At 42.0% G+C, this 22757-nt stretch overlaps 1 protein-coding gene across 1 annotated transcript in view; it reads left to right on the top strand.

Moving 5' to 3' along the window:
• The window catches only part of LOC122804745 (ciliogenesis associated TTC17 interacting protein), a 2188718-nt gene that overhangs the window by 217361 nt on the left and 1948600 nt on the right, over positions 1 to 22757 (top strand). Inside the window, exon 3 of the mRNA XM_044074809.1 lies at positions 16679 to 16864. Coding sequence (XP_043930744.1) covers positions 16679 to 16864 — 186 coding nt within the window. The remainder of the gene's footprint in view (positions 1 to 16678; positions 16865 to 22757) is intronic.

Raw genomic sequence — 22757 nt, 5'->3', positions numbered from 1 at the left:
GTTTAGTGTTATTGCATCAGCAGATAACAGTACCCAGCTTGCTGTCATCAGCCACACTTCTGGGATATTGGACCAAATGTATGCAAACAAACAAAAAAAAAACAGAAGTCATCCCAACACTGATCCCTGTTGTGCCCCAGTAATTACAACTTTACTTTCAGAGTTTACTGGCAACATTCACAACCTGGGATCAGTTGGATACCCAGTTTGCAATACAGTGGATAACATAGGTGTTTGCACTATGTTTTTCTAATTTCTTAGCAATATCAGCATGGGAGATTGTGTCAAAAGCCGTGGCCAGATTGAAATAAGCAGTGTAGACTGAATGACTACTGTCTTCATCTTCTGTACACTTTTCAAAGAAGCTTAATAGTTTCAGGAGACATGACCTGCCTTTCACAAAACTAACTGCTTGGGTTCTTAATCTGTTAACCTGCCTTTGTCTACATTTGCGAGTTCTACTATGACATGTTCCATGGCTTTGTATATAAGGCTGTTGAGGTTGTTAGACCTAGAATTGCCTGGATCTGTAGAGGGGGGCCACCCTTGTATAGGGAAGTCACAGTAGCTATTCTCCAGATGTCAGGCGAATGCCTTGTGGTCAGTCTGAGGTTCAGCAGTTTATGTAGGTGCTCAGATAGTGAATGCCTTGTGGGTAGTCTGAACTTCAACAGTTTATGTAGGTGGTCAGACAGATAGTGCATGCCTTGTGGGTAGTCTGAGCTTCAACAATTTGTGTAGGTGCTTAGTTAGTGAATGACTTGTGGGCACTCTGAGGTTCAACAGTTTATGTAAGTGCTCAGATAGTGAATGACTTGTGGGTACTCTGCGGTTCAACAGTTTATGTAGGTGGTCATATAGTGCATGCCTTGTGGGCAGTTTGAGGTTCAGCAGTTTATGTAGGTGCTCAGATAGTGAATGACTTGTGGGCAGTTCTAGGTTCAACAGTTTATGTAGGTGCTCAGATAGTGAATGACTTGTGGGTAGTCCGGTTCAACGGTTTATGTAGGTGTTCAGATAGTGAATGACTTGTGAGTAGTCCGAAGTTCAACAGTTTATGTAGGTGCTCAGATAGTGAATGCTTGGCACTGATGATAATGCAGCGTTGTATGATGATCGTGTTAGCAGATAGTGCATGCTTGGCACTAATGATAACGCAGCGTGGTATGATGATCGTGTTAGCAGATAGTGCATGCTTGGCACTAATGACAATGCAGCGTTGTATGATGATCATGTTAGCAGATAGTGCATGCTTGGCACTAATGATAATGCAGCGTGGTATGATGATCGTGTTAGCAGATAGTGCATGCTTGGCACTAATGATAACGCAGCATTGTATGATGATCGTGTTAGCAGATAGTGCATGCTTGGCACTAATGATAATGCAGCGTGGTATGATGATTGTGTTAGCAGATAGTGCATGCTTGGCACTAATGATAATGCAGTGTTGTATGATGATCGTGTTAGCAGATAGTGCATGCTTGGCACTAATGATAATGCAGCGTGGTATGATGATCATGTTAGCACATCAGGAGTGTAGTATTGCAGAGGAAATAAGGAAGAAGAGAAGAAGACTGACCTCTCCCTAGCTTGCAGGAACAACTAATTAGAAGGGGGTAACCAGTACTGCATATTGGTATAAGAAAGTCTGGAGGGGGCAGTCCAAACTTTCACATCATGTTGCAGAGGCAGAAGGAGAAAATAGTGTCTCAAATAAATGGCAAGGTTTTGGAGTAAAAGATTTCGATGTAACTAGATGGGGCATGTGTAACTAGATGGGGCATGTGTAACTAGGTGGGGTATGTGTAACTAGATGGGGCATGTGTAACTAGATGGGGCATGTCTAACTAGGTGGGGCATGTGTAACTAGATGAGGCATGTGTAACTAGATGGGGCATGTCTAACTAGGTGGGGCATGTGTAACTAGATGGGGCATGTGTAACTAGATGGGGCATGTCTAACTAGATGGCAGTGTAGTAGTGGTAGGGTGTCATGAGACTTCAGCTGCTGTAGATTATCATCAGGGCCTGTATGCTATCCTGGTGGAGAGTAGAGAAACATTTGCTAACAGGATATTACATCAGATATAATTGTAAAACCCGTAGTTCTTTGAGAGAGACATTACTTGTCTGGGCAGTCCACTCCAGTTAAGACAATGGGAGGGATACTTTGTCAAGTACTATTGGCCTGGGTTCATCTGGAGTGGAAAGGGGGCAGGGAGAAAACTAAGTGGCAGTGTTTGATGATATCCTAGCAGATTGTTTTGTAGATCTTAACTTTGGTAACCAAGTGCCTTGTGCACATGCAGTTACACATAGCCAGGCATGGATGCAGTCCCATGGGAAAGGTAGAAATGACAAAACTTGTCCAGTGTACACACCTCTAGTAGAGGCCGTAATATGGTCACTTAGAAAAGCTAGGATGTACCGGTAATTATGAACTGGAACCACAGTTGTCCGATAGTATTGGACATCCTCTGGAAGGAGTGACTTCACTGGGAAAAATGGTTTATAGCAGCAAATCTAGGTCTTAGACAAGGTTGTTGAAAAGCAATAGATTTCCATTATGAGGAGAACTGAGGAAGGTTACAAAGAGAGAGTTAAGGCAGGCACAACTTTTAGAACCCAGTTTATAAAATATGAGGGGGAAATACCTAAGGTGGCTCCTAATCCTCAGGGAAAGCAGTTTCAATGCTGAGAATGGTGGATGTTCTTCATCTCACATTGCTGCAGTCCTTACACTTGGGTAGTCCGCTGTCCTCGGTCGGCCCGAATATCAAAGTATTAGGCTGATGTCGGTCAAGGCGCTTAAGACTGACATCAGGGCGTCAGGGTACAAATGCGCATGACCGACGTCATATCCTCAGTCTTTTTTGCCGCATGGTCCGATGCAGAAGCAGCGTTGCAAGTGCCGTTCGGCGTTCTGAAATTTTTCGAATTCGGAGTTTCAGACCGAGTCAAAGTTGGCTAAGTACCCGTTGGGAATATTTTAGTTTTTCTTGCCTCAGTGGTTTACCGGATGTCAGAAAAAGTGAATAACTGTATTTCTTGTGGGAAGCAGATACCGCATAGAGATTATCATACTTTGTGTATTCCTTGTTTGGGGCCTGAGCATGACGTTGTTGGGTGTCGCTTTTGTGCTAGGTTTAATAAGCGCACTATTAAGCGAAGGTTAGATTGTGCCAGGTTGGTCTTGAGCGGTGCAATTACAATATGCCGTCGGATGCTCCGACGCCCGCTTCTTCGAAGAAGCGCAAAGACAAAGCAGCTAAACCCAGGCAAGAAGAGTCGTCCGTACCGGACGCCGGTTCTTTGGAGGCGTCAGTGGAACTGGTGGTTCCACCGGAGGCTTCTCTGGAGTCCCAGGGGGAGACTTTGATATTGCAGGGTGTGGCTTCTCAGGAGGCAGGTCAGGCTGAAGGGGCTTCCCAGGTTACTGTACTCCCCTCCCTTCCTAGGGTGGTTAGGCCCTCTCCTTCTGTTTCCAAGGCTTCTCCCAGAGGCAGGCCAGGTTTAGCTTCTGTTGGTGTCACTCCTAGTTCTTCAGGATCTGTGCCCAAGAAGCACATGCTCAAAATGGCAGAAGATTTAATTACTTTGATTAGAGGTTCTTTGCCCCCTCCTGATAAGAGGCCTAGGGTGGAACCAGAGTTGGGGAGTTTTGAGCAGGTTTCGGATGTTTCAGAGTCTTCGGCTGAAGACTTGCAGGAGTATTCTCCTTATTCTGATTCTGATGTGGATGATTCTACTCCTTCTGCTTCTCCTCCAGAGGATTTTTCTTTTTCAGAGACTCTTCATTCTATGAGGGAACATTTTAAGTGGGAAGGTCAGGACTTCTCTGATTCCAGGAAAAGGCAAGAGAGAGTTAAGGCAGGCACAACTTTTAGAACCCAGTTTATAAAATATGAGGGGGAAATACCTAAGGTGGCTCCTAATCCTCAGGGAAAGCAGTTTCAATGCTGAGAATGGTGGTTTTGTATAGAAAGTGGACTCCTAAAGACTGTCAACATGGAGAAGTAGTTGGTTGTACCAAACGCCTGTCGTGACTCATTTGTAGTCGTGAAGGCCTGTCATGCCACATTTGTAGTCCCAAAGGCCTATCATGGCACATTTGTAGTCCCAAAGGCCTGTTGTGATGCATTTGTTGTCCCAAAGGCCTATTGTGATGCAGTTATAGTCCCACAGGCCTATCATGATGCATTTGTAGACCCAAAGGTCTGTTGTGATGCATTTGTAGTCCTAAAGGTCTATTGTGACACATTTGTAGTCGTGGCCCATAACATTCCATTTGATGTAAATCATTATTCATTCCTTATTAATGGGACTTCTGTTCTGTCCTCGGAACTGGCACAGCCGTTTTCAAGCTCGCGCCAGCAAAAAACTCTCAGCTAAGACCTATCCATAATGCTCCTCTCATAGTCTCTTCAGATCTCGTTTGCCGCATTCCTTGTCAGACGTGCCAAGCCTTCGCTCTCAAAGCGAAGTGTAAAATTTGTGTATTTTTGTGTAGCTTCTCTCAAAGCTTTGCCTTTTTTAGTTAGTCTCGCTAATTTCTCCTCTCGCCTGTAATCTGCTTCTACTTCCTATCCTTTACCTTTGGTAGTTACCCTTTTACCATCGTTGGTACTGTCCCTCTCTCCTACCTTTGGTAGGCCCTCTTTTTACCACTTGTGGTATTTCTAGATACCAATGTGCGGTGGTGGTGCTGCGGTAGTGTTGTCGCCTCATAGTAAGATGTTGTCCTGTTTGATTCTCAGCTAGAGCGTCTTCTGTGTGGAGACATGCGTGTATGGGCATACCTTCATTGAAGGTTGTGCGTCAGGGCTGGCAACTCGGCATGTAAAAATCTTCTGCCAATCATTAGCGGACCGGAGTTCCGCTGTGGCGACCCCTAACTGGGAAAAGCCGAAAGACTCAACATTGTTGGTACTCTTCTCTCATATAAATATTTCTCACAAAAAAAAAAAAACCTCTCACTTGTTGTTTTCTCTTGATAGTTTTTGTCAGTGTACTTGTACATTATGTCAGAAAAAGCTAAACTGGGCTTTAAGCAGTGCTATAAGTGTGGGCATAAGTTGCCCAACTGAGATGGTCACGCTCGGTGTGTTTATTGTTTGGGCATGGACCACTTAAATGATTCATGTGACATCTGCTCTAGTTTCAGTAATCGCACGCTAGCCAAGTGCAAAAACAAACTGATTTTGAAGGGTTTAATGAAATTGCCTTTTTTGGAGGCTCTCTCTGGGATGGAGGTCTCACCACCTCCTAAGACCAGGAAACACAAGAAGAAATGGAGTCACTCGGTTCCTACATTCCTGTCTGTTATGGAACCAAGTTGACACCGAGCTTCTCCGGCGCCTTCGGTGCAGACAACTTCGGCACCAAGCTCTGTGTCTTCTCCCTTGATGCCCTCTCTGATGTTGACTCCTATTACGGTTCCAGCTTCGGCACCATCGTCTTCGGTGCCATCCTTTGTTCTGACACCAGCTTTGACAACCATACCCACTTTGGCACCATCCCCGGCCATGGTGCCAATAGCTTATTCGGCTCCACAGACTATGACCCCCATCAGTTCCAAAGGTTGAACTTCCAAGAACCAGATACTCTCCAACTTATGACCCTTTTTTGGGGCACCAATTTAGCCCCTTTCTTGAAAGACCTGACTCTCCTTCAGCAGCCTCCTATAGATCCAACAGGAACCTTTCAGAACAAGATGTAGTGCAGGTTGCGGACCAGCTTCTGGCAGCTAGAGGATTACCCACCCCAGCTAGACCTTCCATCCCCTTTGGAATGGAACCTTTCACAGCATACTCTCCAGTATATCCTCCTGCAGCCTCTTCCCAGCCTCCAGAGATCTCGGGACCGATGACCACCCCGGTGCATACTGTCTCAGCTCCGACTGTGGAATTTTCCCTGTCAGCACAGACCTCCCTTGGTGCATTGGCTCCATTGGAGCCGGTACACTCTCAAAGTGTTTGGTCTGTCAGTACCATGGTTCCTAGTCATGCGCCTATTTTTTCACTGGCACCATCTATGTCCACTGCTCCACCGACAGCTACCAGTCCTCTCGTAGCTCCTCACCTGGAGGAGAGCTCCTCAGGGTGGGGTGTGACCCCAGTTTCGAGGTTGTCCTTTTTGGTTCTGGGCTCCCATCCCTCCTCAGATGGGCCTGCTTTCCAGGTGATGGAGAGGGTCCTTGCCCCCACAGGCCTGCAGTCAGCACCAATGGTGTAGACACTGGAACTCCCCTCTAGCAAGCAGCTGTCCCAACCCCCTACTCTAGGATCCCGGGCATAGGAGCCACAAGACCTTCCCTTAAATGGAACTCTTTCTTCGGAATCCTCCTCAGAAGATCCCACTGGGGAGCCACCCCAGAAGAAACGGTGCAAGAGGAAGCACCTTGTTTCCCCTTAGGAATCTATCACTGAGGACACCGATTGCAATGAGGGAGAAGGCTCCCCACAGTCTCCTGCAGAAGACGTCTTATTTGGAGACATTCTTGAAATCCTCAAGCAGAGGGGAGACTGGAAGTCCTCTAACCCTTCTTTGGAGGAATTGGTGTTCTTGCAGGCCTTCCGTGCCTGGCCATCTACTTCCTGGGTGACTCCACCTGCGGATATGCTTGTATAGCTGATCATGCAGTGTACCTGGAAAGCCCCGGACAGCGTAGAACCTGTCCCCCGGAGGCCGGACAAAATTTTATCCACCCCCGAAGACGAGCCCAATTGGTCCGAGCAGTTGACAGTTTATTCCATGATCATGGCGGGGGCCACCAAAAGGGAACTGGCAGAAGATAGTTCCACTGATCATCCCCCGAACAGGGAGTCTTGGGCCATGAACAGACTGGGGAAACAGACCTACACTTCAGCAACCTTTGCCATTTGGTCGCTGAACTATTTGGCAGACTTCACTCGCCTCCAAAAAGACCTAATTTCTAAAATGTCTTCCTCTTTGGCGGGGGTACTGCCTGATGAGGTGCGTGACACTGACACCTTGCAGCTAGCTACCCTAGAATCTATCTTGAACTCCTCGATGTGCTTGATATCTCACACCACCGAGGGGGCAGCTCGAGCAGCTGCATCAGGCATCATCATTAGACATCATGCTTGGATGCATTTGTGTGATTTAGCAGACCCCTTTAAATCTTCCTTCATCAATGCGCCTATCGATGAATCTTCACTCTTTGGTCCCAAAGTTCGAGAGACACTAGCACGAAGTGAGAAAGACCTTGTCTGCTGTGGGCATACATTTTTCCACCCCCAGAGGTCCTATTCCAGGAACCAGAGGGGAGGGAAATTGTGGTTCAAAAAGTCCCATGGATCTTTTCGTGACACTCATGGTGAGCAATCCCCCCGGGTCAGAGGGGGCAAGTTATCTGGAAGACGCCCTTTTTGGGTCAGAGGGGGTCCGTGTAACCAGGGTGCTAGCGATTCCTTCTCCAGCCGACCCTACCAGCACTCCTGAGCAGCGGCCCAATTGCTTTCCTCTGGAAGCAGTCAGGGGTCATTTTTCTCTGCACCTACCAGCCTGGCAAGTTATTACTACTGATGTTTAGGTGCAGAGAATAATATCCAGAGGCTACCATATCCTATTCGATCTTACTCCCAGACCTGTCAAATGAATCCCCGATGTTCCACCCAATCTGAGGGAGATAGCAGCCTTAGAAATAGAAAAGCTGCTAAGAAAAAGAGTCATCCAGCCAGTCCCACCAGACCAGAGAGAATCCGGGTCTTACTTGAGGCTCTTTTTAGTGCCGAAAAAGACAGGGGACTGGAGACCAATCCTGGATCTCAGCCTATTGAACAAATTTATAAAACCTCAGAAATTCCGGATGGTCACGATAGAGTCCATTCTCCCTTTTCTATGGAAGGACAACTGGATGTGCTGTATAGATCTCCAGGATGCTTATTACCACATAAAGATGGACCAGCGCTCCTGGAGATTTCTCCGCTTCCGGCTGTGAGCCAATCACTACTGCTTCAGGGTACTGCCTTTTGGTCTCTCGACAGTCCTCCCGATTGTTCACCAAATGTATGGCAGATGTAGTAGCTCATCTTTGACTGCAAGGATTCCAGGTGTTTCTGTATCTAGACGATTGGCTCCTTACCGCCACGACCAGGAATCTTCTCATCCACAGCCTCTCTTACACTCAAGGCCTTGCACTCCACTTGGGGATTATGATCAACAAGGACAAATCTCAAATGTCCCCAACAAAAACGCTGGAATTTATTGGAGCTATCTTCGACACAATATCCTGTCAAGCTTCCCTCCCTCCCTCCTCACAGGTTTTCAAAAATAAGAAACCAAATCCAAGTCCTTCTTCCACAGACTTTTGTAAGAGCACGCCTTGTACTACAACTTTTAGGCTCTATGGCAGCAGCTATTACCCTAGTACCATTGGCGAGGTTGCACATGAGACTATTACAGTGGCTCCTTTCATCACAATGGTCATTCTTAACTCACCCACTCAACCACATGATACACCTTACAAACCTTTGCAAGAAAGAAATGCTATGGTGGATGAAGCCAGAATCAAATCTTTGGTGTCAACCATTCTGCCTCCCCAGCCCACGGCCACGGTGACCACAGACACTTCCTTGTTAGGGTGTGTGGGGGGCATTTCCAGGGAAAGACAGTCCAAGGCACCTGGTCCCCCATGGAGGCCAATTTGCACATAAATGTCCCAGAATTGAGGGCAGTTCTCTTAGGGTTGCAAGCGTTCCATACAGCCCTCCCTTCCGGGACCATTGCAATTCAATTGGACAACATGTCAGTCGTCTGGTTTATAAACAAACAAGGTGGAACCAGGTCTTACCCCCTGTGTCGGGAAGCCATGAGGATTTGGCACTGGGCGATAGCTTCCAACTGCTTTCTTATAGCAACGCACATTCCCGGGAGTTCCAACCTTATTGCGGACAATCTGAGCAGAAACATTCTGATGCCTCACGAGTGGTCCCTTAATCCTGTAATAACTTATCGGTTCTTCCGCCATTGAGGCAGGCCTTGCTGTGGTCTGTTTGCTTCCCCTCTAAACAACAAATACAGAAGCTACATTGCCCTGATCCACCCTCAGGGGAAATCACAGGGGGATGCTCTAAAGCACGATTGGCCCCCAGGTCTACTGTACGCCTTTCCCCCATTTCCCCTCATCCCAAAATTCCTCCAGCAGGCTCAAAGGTTGAGATGCAAAGTGAACCTCATTGCCCCTTATTGGCCTCATCAAGTTTCCTTTCCTATGGCCTCATCTAATTCACAGCCTATGGATCCTGGATCAGTCCCAAGGTCTACTATCTCACCCACAGGGATTGATTCACCCCAATCTCCACAGCCTCAAGCTTACAGCTTGTTTCCTCCACTTCTGAAGATTGCCAGGCTGCCTGATATTTCATCTTCTGTCCGTGAAAATCTTCTGACTTCACACAAACATAGACCCTTTCTCTATGCCTATTCAGAAGATTCCACAGTACCTGATGACTCTTCTACATTCAGAACCTCAGCATCGACAGTTACTGAACACTTAGCAACTATCGCCAATTTTCATAATGGATTCGATAATTCTCCTGTTATGTCACACCGTCTGTCCAAAACTTTCTTTAAAGGAGTATTACAAGTTAAGCCTCCTGTCAAGCCCCCCATAGAATCCTGGGACTTGACTGTGGTACTTCAGTTGTTAACAAACCTCCTTTTGAACCTTCTAATTCATGTGATATAAAATTTTTATCACGGAAGACTCTACTTCTAGTAGACCTTACCTCAGCGAGAAGAGTATCTGAGTTGCAGGCCTTGAGGGTCAAGAGACTTTACTTGAACTTCCACAGGGATAGACTGTCCCTATGTACTGACCCTTCCTTCTTGCCCAAGGTCATTTCTGGATTTTCAATTAATCAATTTGGTGACCTGCCAGTTTTCTTCCCTCAGCATTCAAATGGAGGGGAGTATCTTTTGCACACCCTTGATTTTCATAGGGGGCTTCATTTTTATTTGGACAGAGCTAAATCTTTCAGAAAAACGGATTAATTTTTTGTGGCCTTTGCGGGACCCAGATTGGGTAAACCTGTCTCCAAAGTGACTCTATCCTCCTGGCTTAGTAACGTCATTACCTTCATCTACAATCAAAATACAGTCCTTACCTTCCAGAGCAAAGGGTCATTCCACTAGGTCGATGGTTACTTCTGTGGCTTTTCATTCCAGAGCCTCTATGAATGATATCTGTGCAGCAGCCACTTGGGCAAGACATCATACCTTTATCACTCATTACAAATTGGATTTGGCCTCCAGGGGACAAGCATCCTTTGGTTCTATGGTGCTCATGAATATCCTTCCTTAGGGCCACCCAGGACTGTAGTAGCAGGGGACTCATTCCTATCAGTAAGGAATGAATAAAGATTTACAACATTTTATTTTTTTTATTTATTTTATTTATTTTACATTTGTTGACCAGGCTAGTCTAGCTGGATACATGTCCATTTTCAGTAGAGGCCCGGGGAGAAAAGCTCCATGTGCAACACAACAAGCAATATACAATAAAACAATATACAATAAGAACCGATATTAAGTACAGACGTGAAAAAATATATAGAAGAACATTTGCAAAATACAGTCAAGAAAGAAATACCAATAAGTTGTATACTAAAGACAGTATAGATTAGAGCTGATTTGAATAGAATAGGGGAAACAGTTTATGTTTTTTTTTTTTTTTTTTTTAGAAATGTTAACTGTTATACTGAGCAGTAATCAATGATGAGATATAGGTGTATATATGAAGAATTCAGTCAAAGATACATAATAAGCAGATCTTGTAGGGAAGGCTAGTTGAGGCAGGTGGTAATTAGTGAGAAGAAACAGCAGTTAGTCAGGGATAGTACAGGAACATAGCCAGTGTGTCATGAGATAAAGCTTGAGCTTCTTTTTGAAATGTGAATGAGAGGGGAGAGTTGTGAGTTCAGTGGGTAGTAGATTCCATAGCTTACCAATGGTATTACAGAAGAGGGAGTCACCTGCTAAATTGTTGGATCTACAGGTGTTAAACAGAAGTTTATTAGAAGAGCGTAAGTTTTTAGGATTGTGGTAGAGGGTAAGTAGGCTTGAAAGTATAGGAGTATTGGAGGGTTGATACAGTGTTTTGTGGGCAATAGTAAGCTGTGAAAAGTGCAGATGGTGTGGAAACTCTAACCAATCAAGTTGTTTAAGATTTAGACAGTGATGGGTACGGAAAGGAGTGGCAGCAGCAAATCTGGCAGTATTATTACAGGATACAGTCAATTTGTTAATGTTGGTTTTAGAAAGGTTTGTATAAATGGGTGAGGCATAGAGTAGTGTAGAGATGAGATGAGTTCTGGCTATAGCAGTCCTGGCTGCTGGAGTAAGAAAGGGTTTGATTCTGTAGAGGGATCCAAGTTTCTTGTTGACTGTTTTTATAGTACTGTTAATATGTGTGTCAAAGTTGAGGTTGTTGTCTATAGATATTCCTAGGAGTTTGGTAGATAGGTCTGGAGAGATAATAGTACCATTGTTAGATGTGAGTGTAAAATGTGTAGGGGTGGACTTGCGGGTTGGGGAGAAGAGTAGCAGTTTAGTTTTCTTTGGATTTAGTAGGAGGCAGCGGTTTGTAAACCATTGTTCCACAGTATTAAATGCTTTCTGGGTGATGTTCTGCAGTTCAATTTGAGAAGTAGCTGAGCAGATAATAGTGGAGTCATCTGCGTACTGAATGCAGGTAGAATGTGGAATTGCTGACTGAAGATCATTAATATAGATGGAAAATAGGAGTTCAATTTGAGAAGTAGCTGAGCAGATAATAGTGGAGTCATCTGCGTACTGAATGCAGGTAGAATGTGGAATTGCTGACTGAAGATCATTAATATAGATGGAAAATAGGAGTGGCCCTAATATGGAGCCCTGAGGGACACCAAGGGAGATGGGAAAGAGATTAGAAAGATTATTGTGCCAGAGAACCGCTTGTTTTCTGTTATCAAGGTAAGATTTGAACCATTTGATGGCTAATGGGTCTAGTGATAGAGATTTCATAATATGCAAGAGCAGCTGGTGGTGAACCATGTCGAAAGCTTTGGATAAATCAACGAATACTGCAGAGGAAAGAAAGTCGTTGTTACGATTATTGTTAATACAATCTGTAAATGATAGCAGGGCTGTGGTGGTACTGTGGTGATGTATGAAACCATGTTGACAGTTTGCCAGTAGCTTATTTTGGAGAAGGTGGTTTAGAAGTTGCTTCTGTATACATTTTTCCATAATTTTTGCCAGAGGAGATAGCAAGACTATAGGATGAAAGTTAGAGAATTCATTAGAGTTCCCACCTTTGTGTAAAGGAATAATATAAGAAATTTTCCAGATGGACGGGATATTTCCTTCACTAATGGTTCTATTGATAAGGATAGATATAGGGTAGGCAATGGATTTGGTTCCAATTTGGAGGTATTCTCCTGGGAGTTGGTCAGCAGAAGGGGTAGAAGGTTTAAGTTTTAGTAGAAGAGAGCATATACTAGAAGTAGACACTGGTTGCATTTGAAAGGATGGAGGAGGATTTAGAGATGAATTAAGCAGATTTGTGGTGTCTGGTGAAAGATGGCTAGATTGGATGGCATTGGTAAAGAAGGAGTTAAAGGAGTTGGCAGTGTGAATGGGATTATCGGGGTTGGAGCCTAGAGGGTTAGGGGTGGTTGATTGTCCTGGGTGAAGAAGTTTGTTGATACTGTTCCAAAACATTTGAGGTTTATTTTGATGGGTTTGCTGTATTTGGAGGTAAACGTTCTTTTTATCTAGCACTATGGCTTTTTTAGTAGTATTTCTTAGTTGTCTGAAAATTAAGTGATCTAATGGGTTTTTAGTGGTACGCCATTTGACCCAGGCTTTGTTTCTCAGATGGATTTTATGCCTTGTAGTATTTGAGAGCCATGGTGCTGGTTTAGCTTTGCATCTAATAGAGCGTAATGGTGCATGGTGGTTCAGGATGGTTAAGAATGTGGTATTAAAATAGGCTACAGCTTCATTAAGTGGAAAATATTTTAGTGGTGACCAATTACGTTGTTTAAGTTCTGTCAGGAATAGATCATGGTTAAATTGTTTTTTGAAGCGAACAGTTCTGGCAGTGCTGGGAAGAGTGAGGTTGGTTTTAGATCTAATAAAGTAGGTTAGGGAATGGTCACTTAGATCATCTGGGAGGGTCCCTACTTTGTAGGTTTGTAGAGTATTATTAGTGAGTATCCAGTCCAAGGTAGTTTCTTTGTTGTTGGGTTTGTGAGTTCTGGTAGAGGAGTTAATGGTTTGTGTAAAGCCATATAAGTTAATATGGGTGGAAGGGTGTATACTATTACAGGACTGCCAATCAATATTGACGTCTCCTAAAATTATAGTTTCTTGTGGGAGGTTGATAGTAATAAAATTCATGATATTTTCAAGGGTATTAATATTGTTTCCTGATGGAAGGTATAAACAGATGACATTAATAGCTTTACTAGGGTTGACCTGAAGTTTAGTGATGAGTATTTCGGCTTTATTGTCTAAAGGTGGGTTAAGGTCAATGGTGCTGATTTGTAGTTTGGTTTTGTAGAGGATTGCGACCCTTCCTCCCTTTTTAGTAGTACGGTCCTTTCTGATGATATTATAACCTGGAGGGGTTACTTCATTATCTTTGACTGAAGGTTTAAGCCAAGTTTCAGATAGGCATAGGATAGGATAGAACATCAGATAAAGAAGTTATGTCATACCATAACGTTCCATCTGTGTTGTAGATCTTTATTCATTCATTACTTCCCGCCCTCCTTCCCCCTGCCTGGACTCCTGGTGGACTTCAGGAACTCCTGGTTAAGGTATTTGCTCAGACAGAGCCTCCTACTATCTCTCGTATTATCTCTATAATATAGGTGCAGGCAAACTCTATCTGAAGAGACTATGAGAGAGGCATTATAGGTAGTTCTTAGCTGAGAGTTTTTGGCTGGCACAAGCTTGGAAACAGCCATGTCGGTTCCGAGGATGGAATCGAAGTCCCATCAGTAATGAATGAATAAAGAGCTACAACACAGATGGAATGTTATGGTAAGACATAATTTCTTTTTTTCCAGACTATATATGAAGCATATGAAAAGGAGTTATGCTACATTTTTAGTGGCTGTGCATTGCAAAAGATGTAAGAGGGTACTGCAAAGCTTTTCAACAGGGATAAAAGGTTAAGAGGTATACCCAGCTGGTAGTAGATTACAGCACAGTAGACAGAGTTACATCAAATAGTTTGAATGGCAGGCTTGTCTCTCTGGGCAAAGAGATGCCAATTAAAATAGTAAAAGTGTTCTATCTTGTGCCAGTGCTGTGGTATAGACAAATAAACCCCTGACTATAGTTCAAGTGGCCATTGTTCGATTAGCAGTCCAGGGATTTATGGCCCTGAGAAGGGAGGATGAGAATATCACCCTGGGAGCAAGACATGCATAGCCACAGTCCCATGAAGGAGGGATGGCATTGCAGTGGGCATACATGGGAGGGCTTATGACTCAGCAAGCCATCATCCTGTGGTAGCCCAACTCCCTATTGAAATGTCGGCAATCTAACTGCAGAGTGCCAGCAAGCCGAAAAAAAGACCGAAAACCTGGAGAATAACGAAACTCGAAAATCACTGTTCCTCTTTAAACTTATTTTTGCCGAGGGAGGTGTCACCCCTGCAATAATCCCCCATACTCCTAGAACATATGTATATGTGTATATATATATATATATATATATATATATATATATATATATATATATATATGTGTGTGTGTGTGTGTGTGTGTGTCTATATACATATATATATATATATATATATATATATATATATATATATATATATATATATATATATATACATATACCAACTCCAAGATTGCCATACCTCTGAGAAAAGGGAATATTGTGAGAAATGGCATCTCAGACTTAATAAATGTAACTCCAATCTTTCAGCCATTCAGCCTCCATATTTTGATACCTACTCTTGCTGGTCCTGACATTTCAAATGGTTACTGGTAGCTCTCATTAGTGAGTGTATGAGGGGGTGCACTCACAGGTGTAGGGCATTGCTAGACCCATTGTGATGCAAGTAGCTCGTCCATGAGGGGATGCACCCACAGGTGTAGGGCATTGCTAGTCATCATTGCGATGCAAGTAGTTTGTCTTGTTACCTAGGGTAAGGGATTTGCACAACCATTTTGTCCTAGCCAAGATGCTGGTGAGAGCACAAACACCCTGATTTCAGTATGGATGACTGCTTTCTTGACAGCTTTTGCCATAGTGGATGTAAAGGCTCCATACTGCTAGTGAATGGATGAGTTTGAGTTTGATATGGTCTGCAGGTGGGGGGAGGGAGCACATAGAAAAAAACTGCTTTGCCTTGGCTCCAAAAACTTAGAAGCTGGCCGAGTGTGACATGAAAAGTATCTTTTACCTTAAGTTTAATTTCTTGAGAGTCTCACAACACTCACTCAATTGTAGAAAGAACAGAAGTCTGGGAAATATTACTCTTTCAAAGAAAATTACATGAATATTAACTAATTGTGATAGCTCTTTATCAAATTAAAAAGTGTATACAGTTAGAAGATAAAAGTAAGATGCTATATCATACTTAACTAAAATAAAATAAAATGTGTTAACTAGTGTTTATCTCTGCACTTGCTAGTGTTAACAATATTTTAGCTTATGGAGTAAGTCTGGCTTCCTAACAGTTCGCACTATTGCAGTCTGCTTCCGGAAGACTCTGCCTAGGTCACATGTTGATTGATGCTGTATTTGGACAGCAGGGTGATGGGATTTATTATTGCAGTGATTTTCAGTGTTTGTTTTGTTTTTGTTTTCCTCCAGTAACACTGAACTCTGCATATTTGAATGTCAAACACTTGCGCAGTGTTTAGTCATGTGGCTGGTAAGACCACATCTGCTGTCTACAGCTGATTTTAAGCCCCTTGGTGTGACAGGGAGGCAAAGTACTGAACTCAGTCAGATCTCCCATCCATCCCTGTGAAATCTCTTTACTGTATTTCTGTGGGCAAATTGCAAGCAGTCAGAAACTACACAGAAATAAAAAGCTAGGAGATTAATCGAAACATATTCTGAATAAGTAAATGGATACTGTTGTCAAAGGCGCATACATTATTCAGTTTTTTTAATGTCTGGAGCATAAAGTAAAAGAGAATGACTATTATGAACACCTATGATGTTACCCATGACTATTGCAGATTAGCAGAATTTAACCTCAGTGCCAGATGTGTCTGCTCAGGTGAGGGTAGAAACTCAAGTACATACGTTTTTCTTCATTTTCTTTGACCAGGAACCTTTTCTTACTTTTATCTGGAGTTATGATTCATGCTGGTTTGAAGGCCACTGTGTATTTGGTCAGTGAGATCTCAGTACAAGGGTATTTCAGGTGTTGCACAGCCTTCATGGTTTAGTGCCGTTAACATCCAGGTTTAGGTTTTACCCTTTCATGGGAATTACTGGAAGCGCAGTTTGTTTCAGAACAGCACTGACTATTATTGGCTTTACAAAGTTAGATAATAGAATATCTATGATATAGTTAAGTTTATAATATTAAAAAATGTTACATTGGAATGTAATAAAGCAAGTGAAGAAATGGTGAAATTTTAGAAGTTTATCTGTGGCATTACAAGCCTAATATTTTGCCTTTTGTTTTGTAGGACCTGATGAGCTTCAGTTGTGTGTGTTTTCAGACTCGCTGGTTACTATCTCTGACACAGGATGTGAGGTTGGAGAATTCATGATAAGCATTCAGCCTGCCTGGTACAGGGAACTGGAGTGCTTCCTCATTCATGCTAACAGCCATGGAGCCATTGATGATATCCCCTGTGGGACCTCAGTGATGGGTGAGTCCCATGGCCTTTTCAGCTTCAGATGTTTCTTGCACATTCAACACAAAAACAGCTTATAACTTAACTTGTCATGCTGCAGTGTGTAACAAGTTTCTTCATGAACTGCGGAGGCTGGGCTGGTATATATATCAACTGATACGTGTTATTGTCTGAAGGTTAGCACATGGATTACTTGTGGTAAGCCACTGAGGAGTATAGCTAGTTCACACCTGAATTTATCTATGTTAGCAGTAAATAAATGCACAAAGTGAATTACAGAATTTTAATGGATGCTTCAGAGGAGAAATAAAACAGGAAGTCAGAATCAAAATGCTGATTGTACTGTAGAAGAGTACATTAAATAGAGAACGAAATACAGTGTGTGCGTATATGTTTCTGTGTGTGCATGTATCTGCATGTCCTACAGCATGTGCTTGTATGTGTTTGTGTGTGCATGTATTATGTGTGTGCTCTACAGCATGTGTGTATGTGTCTGTGTGCATGTATGTGTGTGTGCTATAGCATTTGTGTATGTGTCTGTGTGTCCATGTATGTGTGTGCGCTACAGCATGTGTGTATGTGTTTGTGTGTGTATGTATGTGTGTGCTACAGCATGCGTGTATGTGTCTGTGTGTGAAAGTATCTGCATGTGCTACAGCATGTGTTTGTATGTGTCTGTGTGTGCATGTATGTGTGTGTGCTACAGCTTGTATGTGTCTGTGTGTGCAAGTATCTGCATGTGCTACCGCATGCATTTGCATGTGACTGTGTGTGCATGTATCTGCATGTGATCTGTGCATGTATGTAAGTACACAAGGAGAGTTCTTGATGAAATTCTGAGGACCACAACTGAAATCTCTGGAGCAGAAAGACCGACACTTAATATGTACAAGCCTGAGGTGGTGATGCCATGAAATGCTTCCTTTCTGCAAGGTACAGTGATGTCAGAGTAAAGTACCATGGGAAAGGTGGATGCAGTTCCAGGGATCAGACCTGAAGACCCCCAAACTCCCACCTCTAGAAGTGCTTTAATGGCATTAGTAAGCTCTAAGATTTGCTGTACATTTTCTTTAGAATCACACATAATGTAGTTACAAGTCCCAGAAATGTAGAAAATAGCTTGTGTTTCTGTTAGGCAGCACTGTGTGTGTGTGTGTGTGTGTGTGTGTGTGTTTGTCCACGTGTGCTCGCACACCTGTGTGCGAGATACTGTGTGTCTGTCTTGCATGATTTTAGCAAACACTAAAGGTATGGTTGCAGTATAAAACCCAAGAAGGAGCCTACAGAATAGTCATAGCCATGGAGATCAAGATATATAAAACATTTGCACAAAAAATATAAGCAAATGTATGTACTACACTCAGACCTTATAATCTTCCGTTTTTGCAGATGTGGGTATTGAAAGAATTAAGCAGGAAGGGAGCTTGGACTGTAGTTCCAAATAGTATAGTGTAAGTCAGCAATAGGACAATGTAGTAAAAAAGGACTTCCAAGATGGCTCACATTGGTCAACAGCATAAATTCAGCTCTCCCAGTGTGGAAACAGGAAGTGAGAGACAACAGCCAGTGATATTGTCAATCTGAATAAAATTCAGTTACTGGCTAGTAAGTATACTACCTGAATGCCTGCAAAAAAGAAACTAGCAGAGCCTGAAAGAAAATCAACTAGAAAAGGTGAAGAGAAAACACTGACTGGGAGGAATCCTGCTGCTGTTCAGCAAAAAGCAGCTGAAGCCCCAGCTTTGGTGCAAGACATGGCTTCCAGTAACCTAGAGGGAAAAAAAAAAACAAATCAGATGTGCTCAGAGCTGATTAAAATAAATGCAATACTGAAGGAGCAAATCAGCTCAAATAACAAAATGCTGGACAAAATGGAAGAAGCTTTAAACAGATATTCAGATGAGCTGATAAATCTGCAAAAACCAGAAGTCAAAATGAAGAAAAGGCTACCTAAGTTTTAGACTGCAAGAAGAGATGTTTCAAAAAATGGTAGAATTAGAGGACAGAGCACACAGAGAAAATCTGAGATTTTCTGTTGTACTAGAAGAAACTAAAGGAACAGACTGCATTCATTTTTTATGAAGGCACAAGTAAGCAACTGGGCTGGTATTCCACAGCAGGAACTGTTACTTGAAAGGGCACACCAGGTGTGTGCTTCAAATCTGGCCATGAGAAAGCAACGTAGACCTTTAATAGTAAAGATGCCATCCTACAAGCAAAAGGAGATGATCCTCACAAAACTGTGGGAACAGGGCAAAGTATTAAAAGTTGGAGACAGTAGAATCATTTGTGGAAAATGATTATTCACTGAACACCAGGAATAAGAGAAACAAATTTATTTCAGTAATCAGGATGTGTTGAAAGGCAGATGTGAGATTTGGACTGCTGTATCCAGCTGCCTTTAGATTTTTTTTTTCTTGGAGGATCAAAGTCATTTGTTGATGCAGAACAGGCTAAGGAGAAAATGCAAGCTTGTTGAAACTTTACAAGTGAAACCTGTTCCACTGTTCCAAAAGAAAATACTTGAGAGACTGAGAAAAACACAGGAGTTGACCAGAAGAATTGGAAGTACCTTGGAAGTGAATCAGAATCTGGAGCTGGGAGATGAACAGGAGGAAGACCAGCAACACAGAAATTAGTGAATCAATGTAAGACTGCAAAGCATCAATTGCATTTATGAAATACAGATGTGTGAGTATAAGTGGAAAGAGTGGACTTTTATTGACTTTGTTACATTTGTGGGGATTTGAAACGCATTTGCCTTACTTCATATCATTAACGTTTGGAAGAACTCTTGGGGGAGGAGGAAGGAGAAAGGTAACTAAGTAAAAATTTATTTATTAACATTTTTATGACACTTTTCACCGTGTAAATTGCAAGTTTTATAGTAAAGTATTTTTAGTTGTTCTTGTGTGCAATAAAGTTATTAACGGGTGTGTAATAAAGTTATTAAGTTAACGGATTCTGTTTTTCTTTCCTTTTCTTCCTCTTCTTTTGCTTTCTTTGTTTCCTTTTTGCTATGAAAAATGTGTAAATATGAGAACACCAAATATAATGAAAAGTTTTCCTTTAGCAATAAGTGTTTCAGCTTGTCTTTCAGGCTGCAACAGAAGATTACGTTTGCCTTTTTCTCTTACTTTTCCACAGACAAGGTGATAACAGGGCAATAAAAAGACAGAACACTGACTTCTTCAAGGCTAAAAGTTAATCATTTCTGAAAGTAGTTTTCACATCTGGGGAGGGGGAATAAAGATACAAAAAAGAACAGACAACAATTAGTTTAAGTAGAAGCACAGGTGATAACTTGCATAAGTTAATTAGGGCCTGTGATAGCAGCTGTCTAGGTGTTTGTTATGGTATTTATTAAAACAGAAAGTCTTGTAAAATGTGACATAGGTTCCAGTGTTGATTGTAAGAAAAAAGCTGTACAAAGGATTAACCTGCTAAACATTAATGGCTACATGCGTCACAAAAGCTGGAAATGGATATTAAACAAAGCTGACATATGTATCCGCGGTGGTACAGCAGTAGCATTGCTACCTCACAGCAAGAGGTTCTCCTGTTCGATTCTCGGCTGGAGTGCCTTCTGTGTGGAGTCTGCATGTCCTCCCTGTGGTCGAGTGGCCTCCGAAAGACATGTGTGAATGGGCGTGCCTTCGCTGAAGGTTGGGCGTCGGGCTGGCAAGTCGGCACCATAAAAAAAATTGACTGTCAGTCATTAGCAGACCGGAGTTCCGCTGTGGCGACCCCTAACCGGGAAAAGCCAAAAAGACAAACAACAAAGCTGTCATATATAATAGGTGGGAATTCGGACTTTTTACCATAATGGCTACACTTTCCATATTATTTTAGATTGTGACTAGTCTCACAGGTTTAGACAAAAGGGAAAGGATATTTAATTATATTAAGAAATGCAGAGTTCAAATAGCAATGATACAGGAGACACAGTTGGAAAGAACTGAGCATGTGATTTCTAAAAAGGAAGGATTTCAGCATGGATACTCTGCAGAATATCAGGGACAAAGGAAAAGAGGAGTATTTATATTAATTGCTAGTGGAGGTCCAGTACTGATAGAAGAAGGTAAAAATTTATTACTATTAATTTATTTGCATTTGTTTACTGGGATGGTCCAGCTGGGCCAGAAGTACCCATTTTCAGTGGATTCCCAGGGAGAAAGGCTCCACATATAAGACATTTCACATACAATACAGAATTTACATTAATAAAGACATTTAGTACTTTATTGGCAGTAATCATTCTCAAATCAAATATATTATACAAGTAATACAGAGTATATACATAAGAACATTCCATATGAGTAGTTTTCAGCTAGCAAAATTTATATATAGAATAGCAATGTCCAATCACCCAAAACAGTTTAAAACACCATAAGTTGCACAAACACCAGGCCGTATAAAAATCCAAATGTCTTTTATTACTATAACTAGATTGTGTGCTTTCAGCTACAACATATAGCCTTCATCAGAATAAATTTCTTTCTAAACATCCTCATTTTTATAAAAAAATATAAGCCAATCACAAATACAAAGCAATCAACATAATAATGACCAATTACATTTTCATTCATTAATTAAATTTAATCTAAAACATATATCCACTTGTTTTTATAAAACTTTAAAATGTTGACTCAATTTATTTATGAATAAAATACTGAAACTAAGTATTCCAACCTAATATATTATGAAGCAGTTTTTTGTACATGTATGTGTATGTTATACTCTTATATTTTGTTAGCTTTCTCATGCAACACAGGGGCTATTGAAATGTTTTCATTTAAACCAGGGGGAAACATAGCTGCTGTTTATAATTGCCACTGAGTTTCCCTCTTCTTCACCCCCCCCCCCGGGATTAGGCTTGACCTGTTCCAAAATGCCAAATAAAAACTTGTTAAATTGGGAACAGACCATTGAATGTTTATATAATGAACTAGTTACCTTTTTGTTTTTAATGTCATTTCCATGTTCATACATTCTATTCGTCAAAGCTTGTTTGGTCTTTCCCACATAGAATCCTGAACATGAGTTACAAACTGCTAAGTATACAACCCCTTTACTAAGGTTACAAACTGCTAAGTATACAACCCCTTTACTAAGGTTACAAACTGCTAAGTATGCAACCCCTTTACTAAGGTTACAGACTGCTAAGTATACAACCCCTTTACTAAGGTTGCAAACTGCTAAGTATACAACCCCTTTACTAAGGTTACAAACTGCTAAGTATGCAACCCCTTTACTAAGGTTACAGACTGCTAAGTATACAACCCCTTTACTAAGGTTACAGACTGCTAAGTATACAACCCCTTTACTAAGGTTGCAAACTGCTAAGTATACAACCCCTTTACTAAGGTTACAAACTGCTAAGTATACAACCCCTTTTCTAAGGTTACAGACTGCTAAGTATACAACCCCTTTACTAAGGTTACAAACTGCTAAGTATACAACCCATTTACTAAGGTTACAGACTGCTAAGTATATAACCCCTTTACTAAGGTTACAGACTGCTAAGTATACAACCCCTTTACTAAGGTTACAGACTGCTAGGTATTCAACCACTTTACTAAGGTTACAAACTGCTAAGTATACAACCCCTTTACTAAGGTTACAGACTGCTAAGTATACAACCCCTTTACTAAAGTTACAGACTGCTAAGTATACAACCCCTTTACTAAGGTTACAGACAGCTAAGTATACAACCCCTTTACTAAGGTTACAAACTGCTAAGTATACAATCCCTTTACTAAGGTTACAAACTGCTAAGTATATAACCCCTTTACTAAGGTTACAAACTGCTAAGTATGCAACTCCGTTACTAAGGTTACAAATTGCTAAGTATACAACCCTTTTCCTAAGACAATTCCCTTTAACAAACTCTTCCTACTTTTCATTC

This window comes from Protopterus annectens, chromosome 6.part0 (assembly GCF_019279795.1).
Source record: "Protopterus annectens isolate FY-2018-M chromosome 6.part0, PAN1.0, whole genome shotgun sequence".
NCBI lineage: Eukaryota > Metazoa > Chordata > Ceratodontiformes > Protopteridae > Protopterus > Protopterus annectens.
This window is presented reverse-complemented; position numbering and strand designations above follow the sequence as displayed.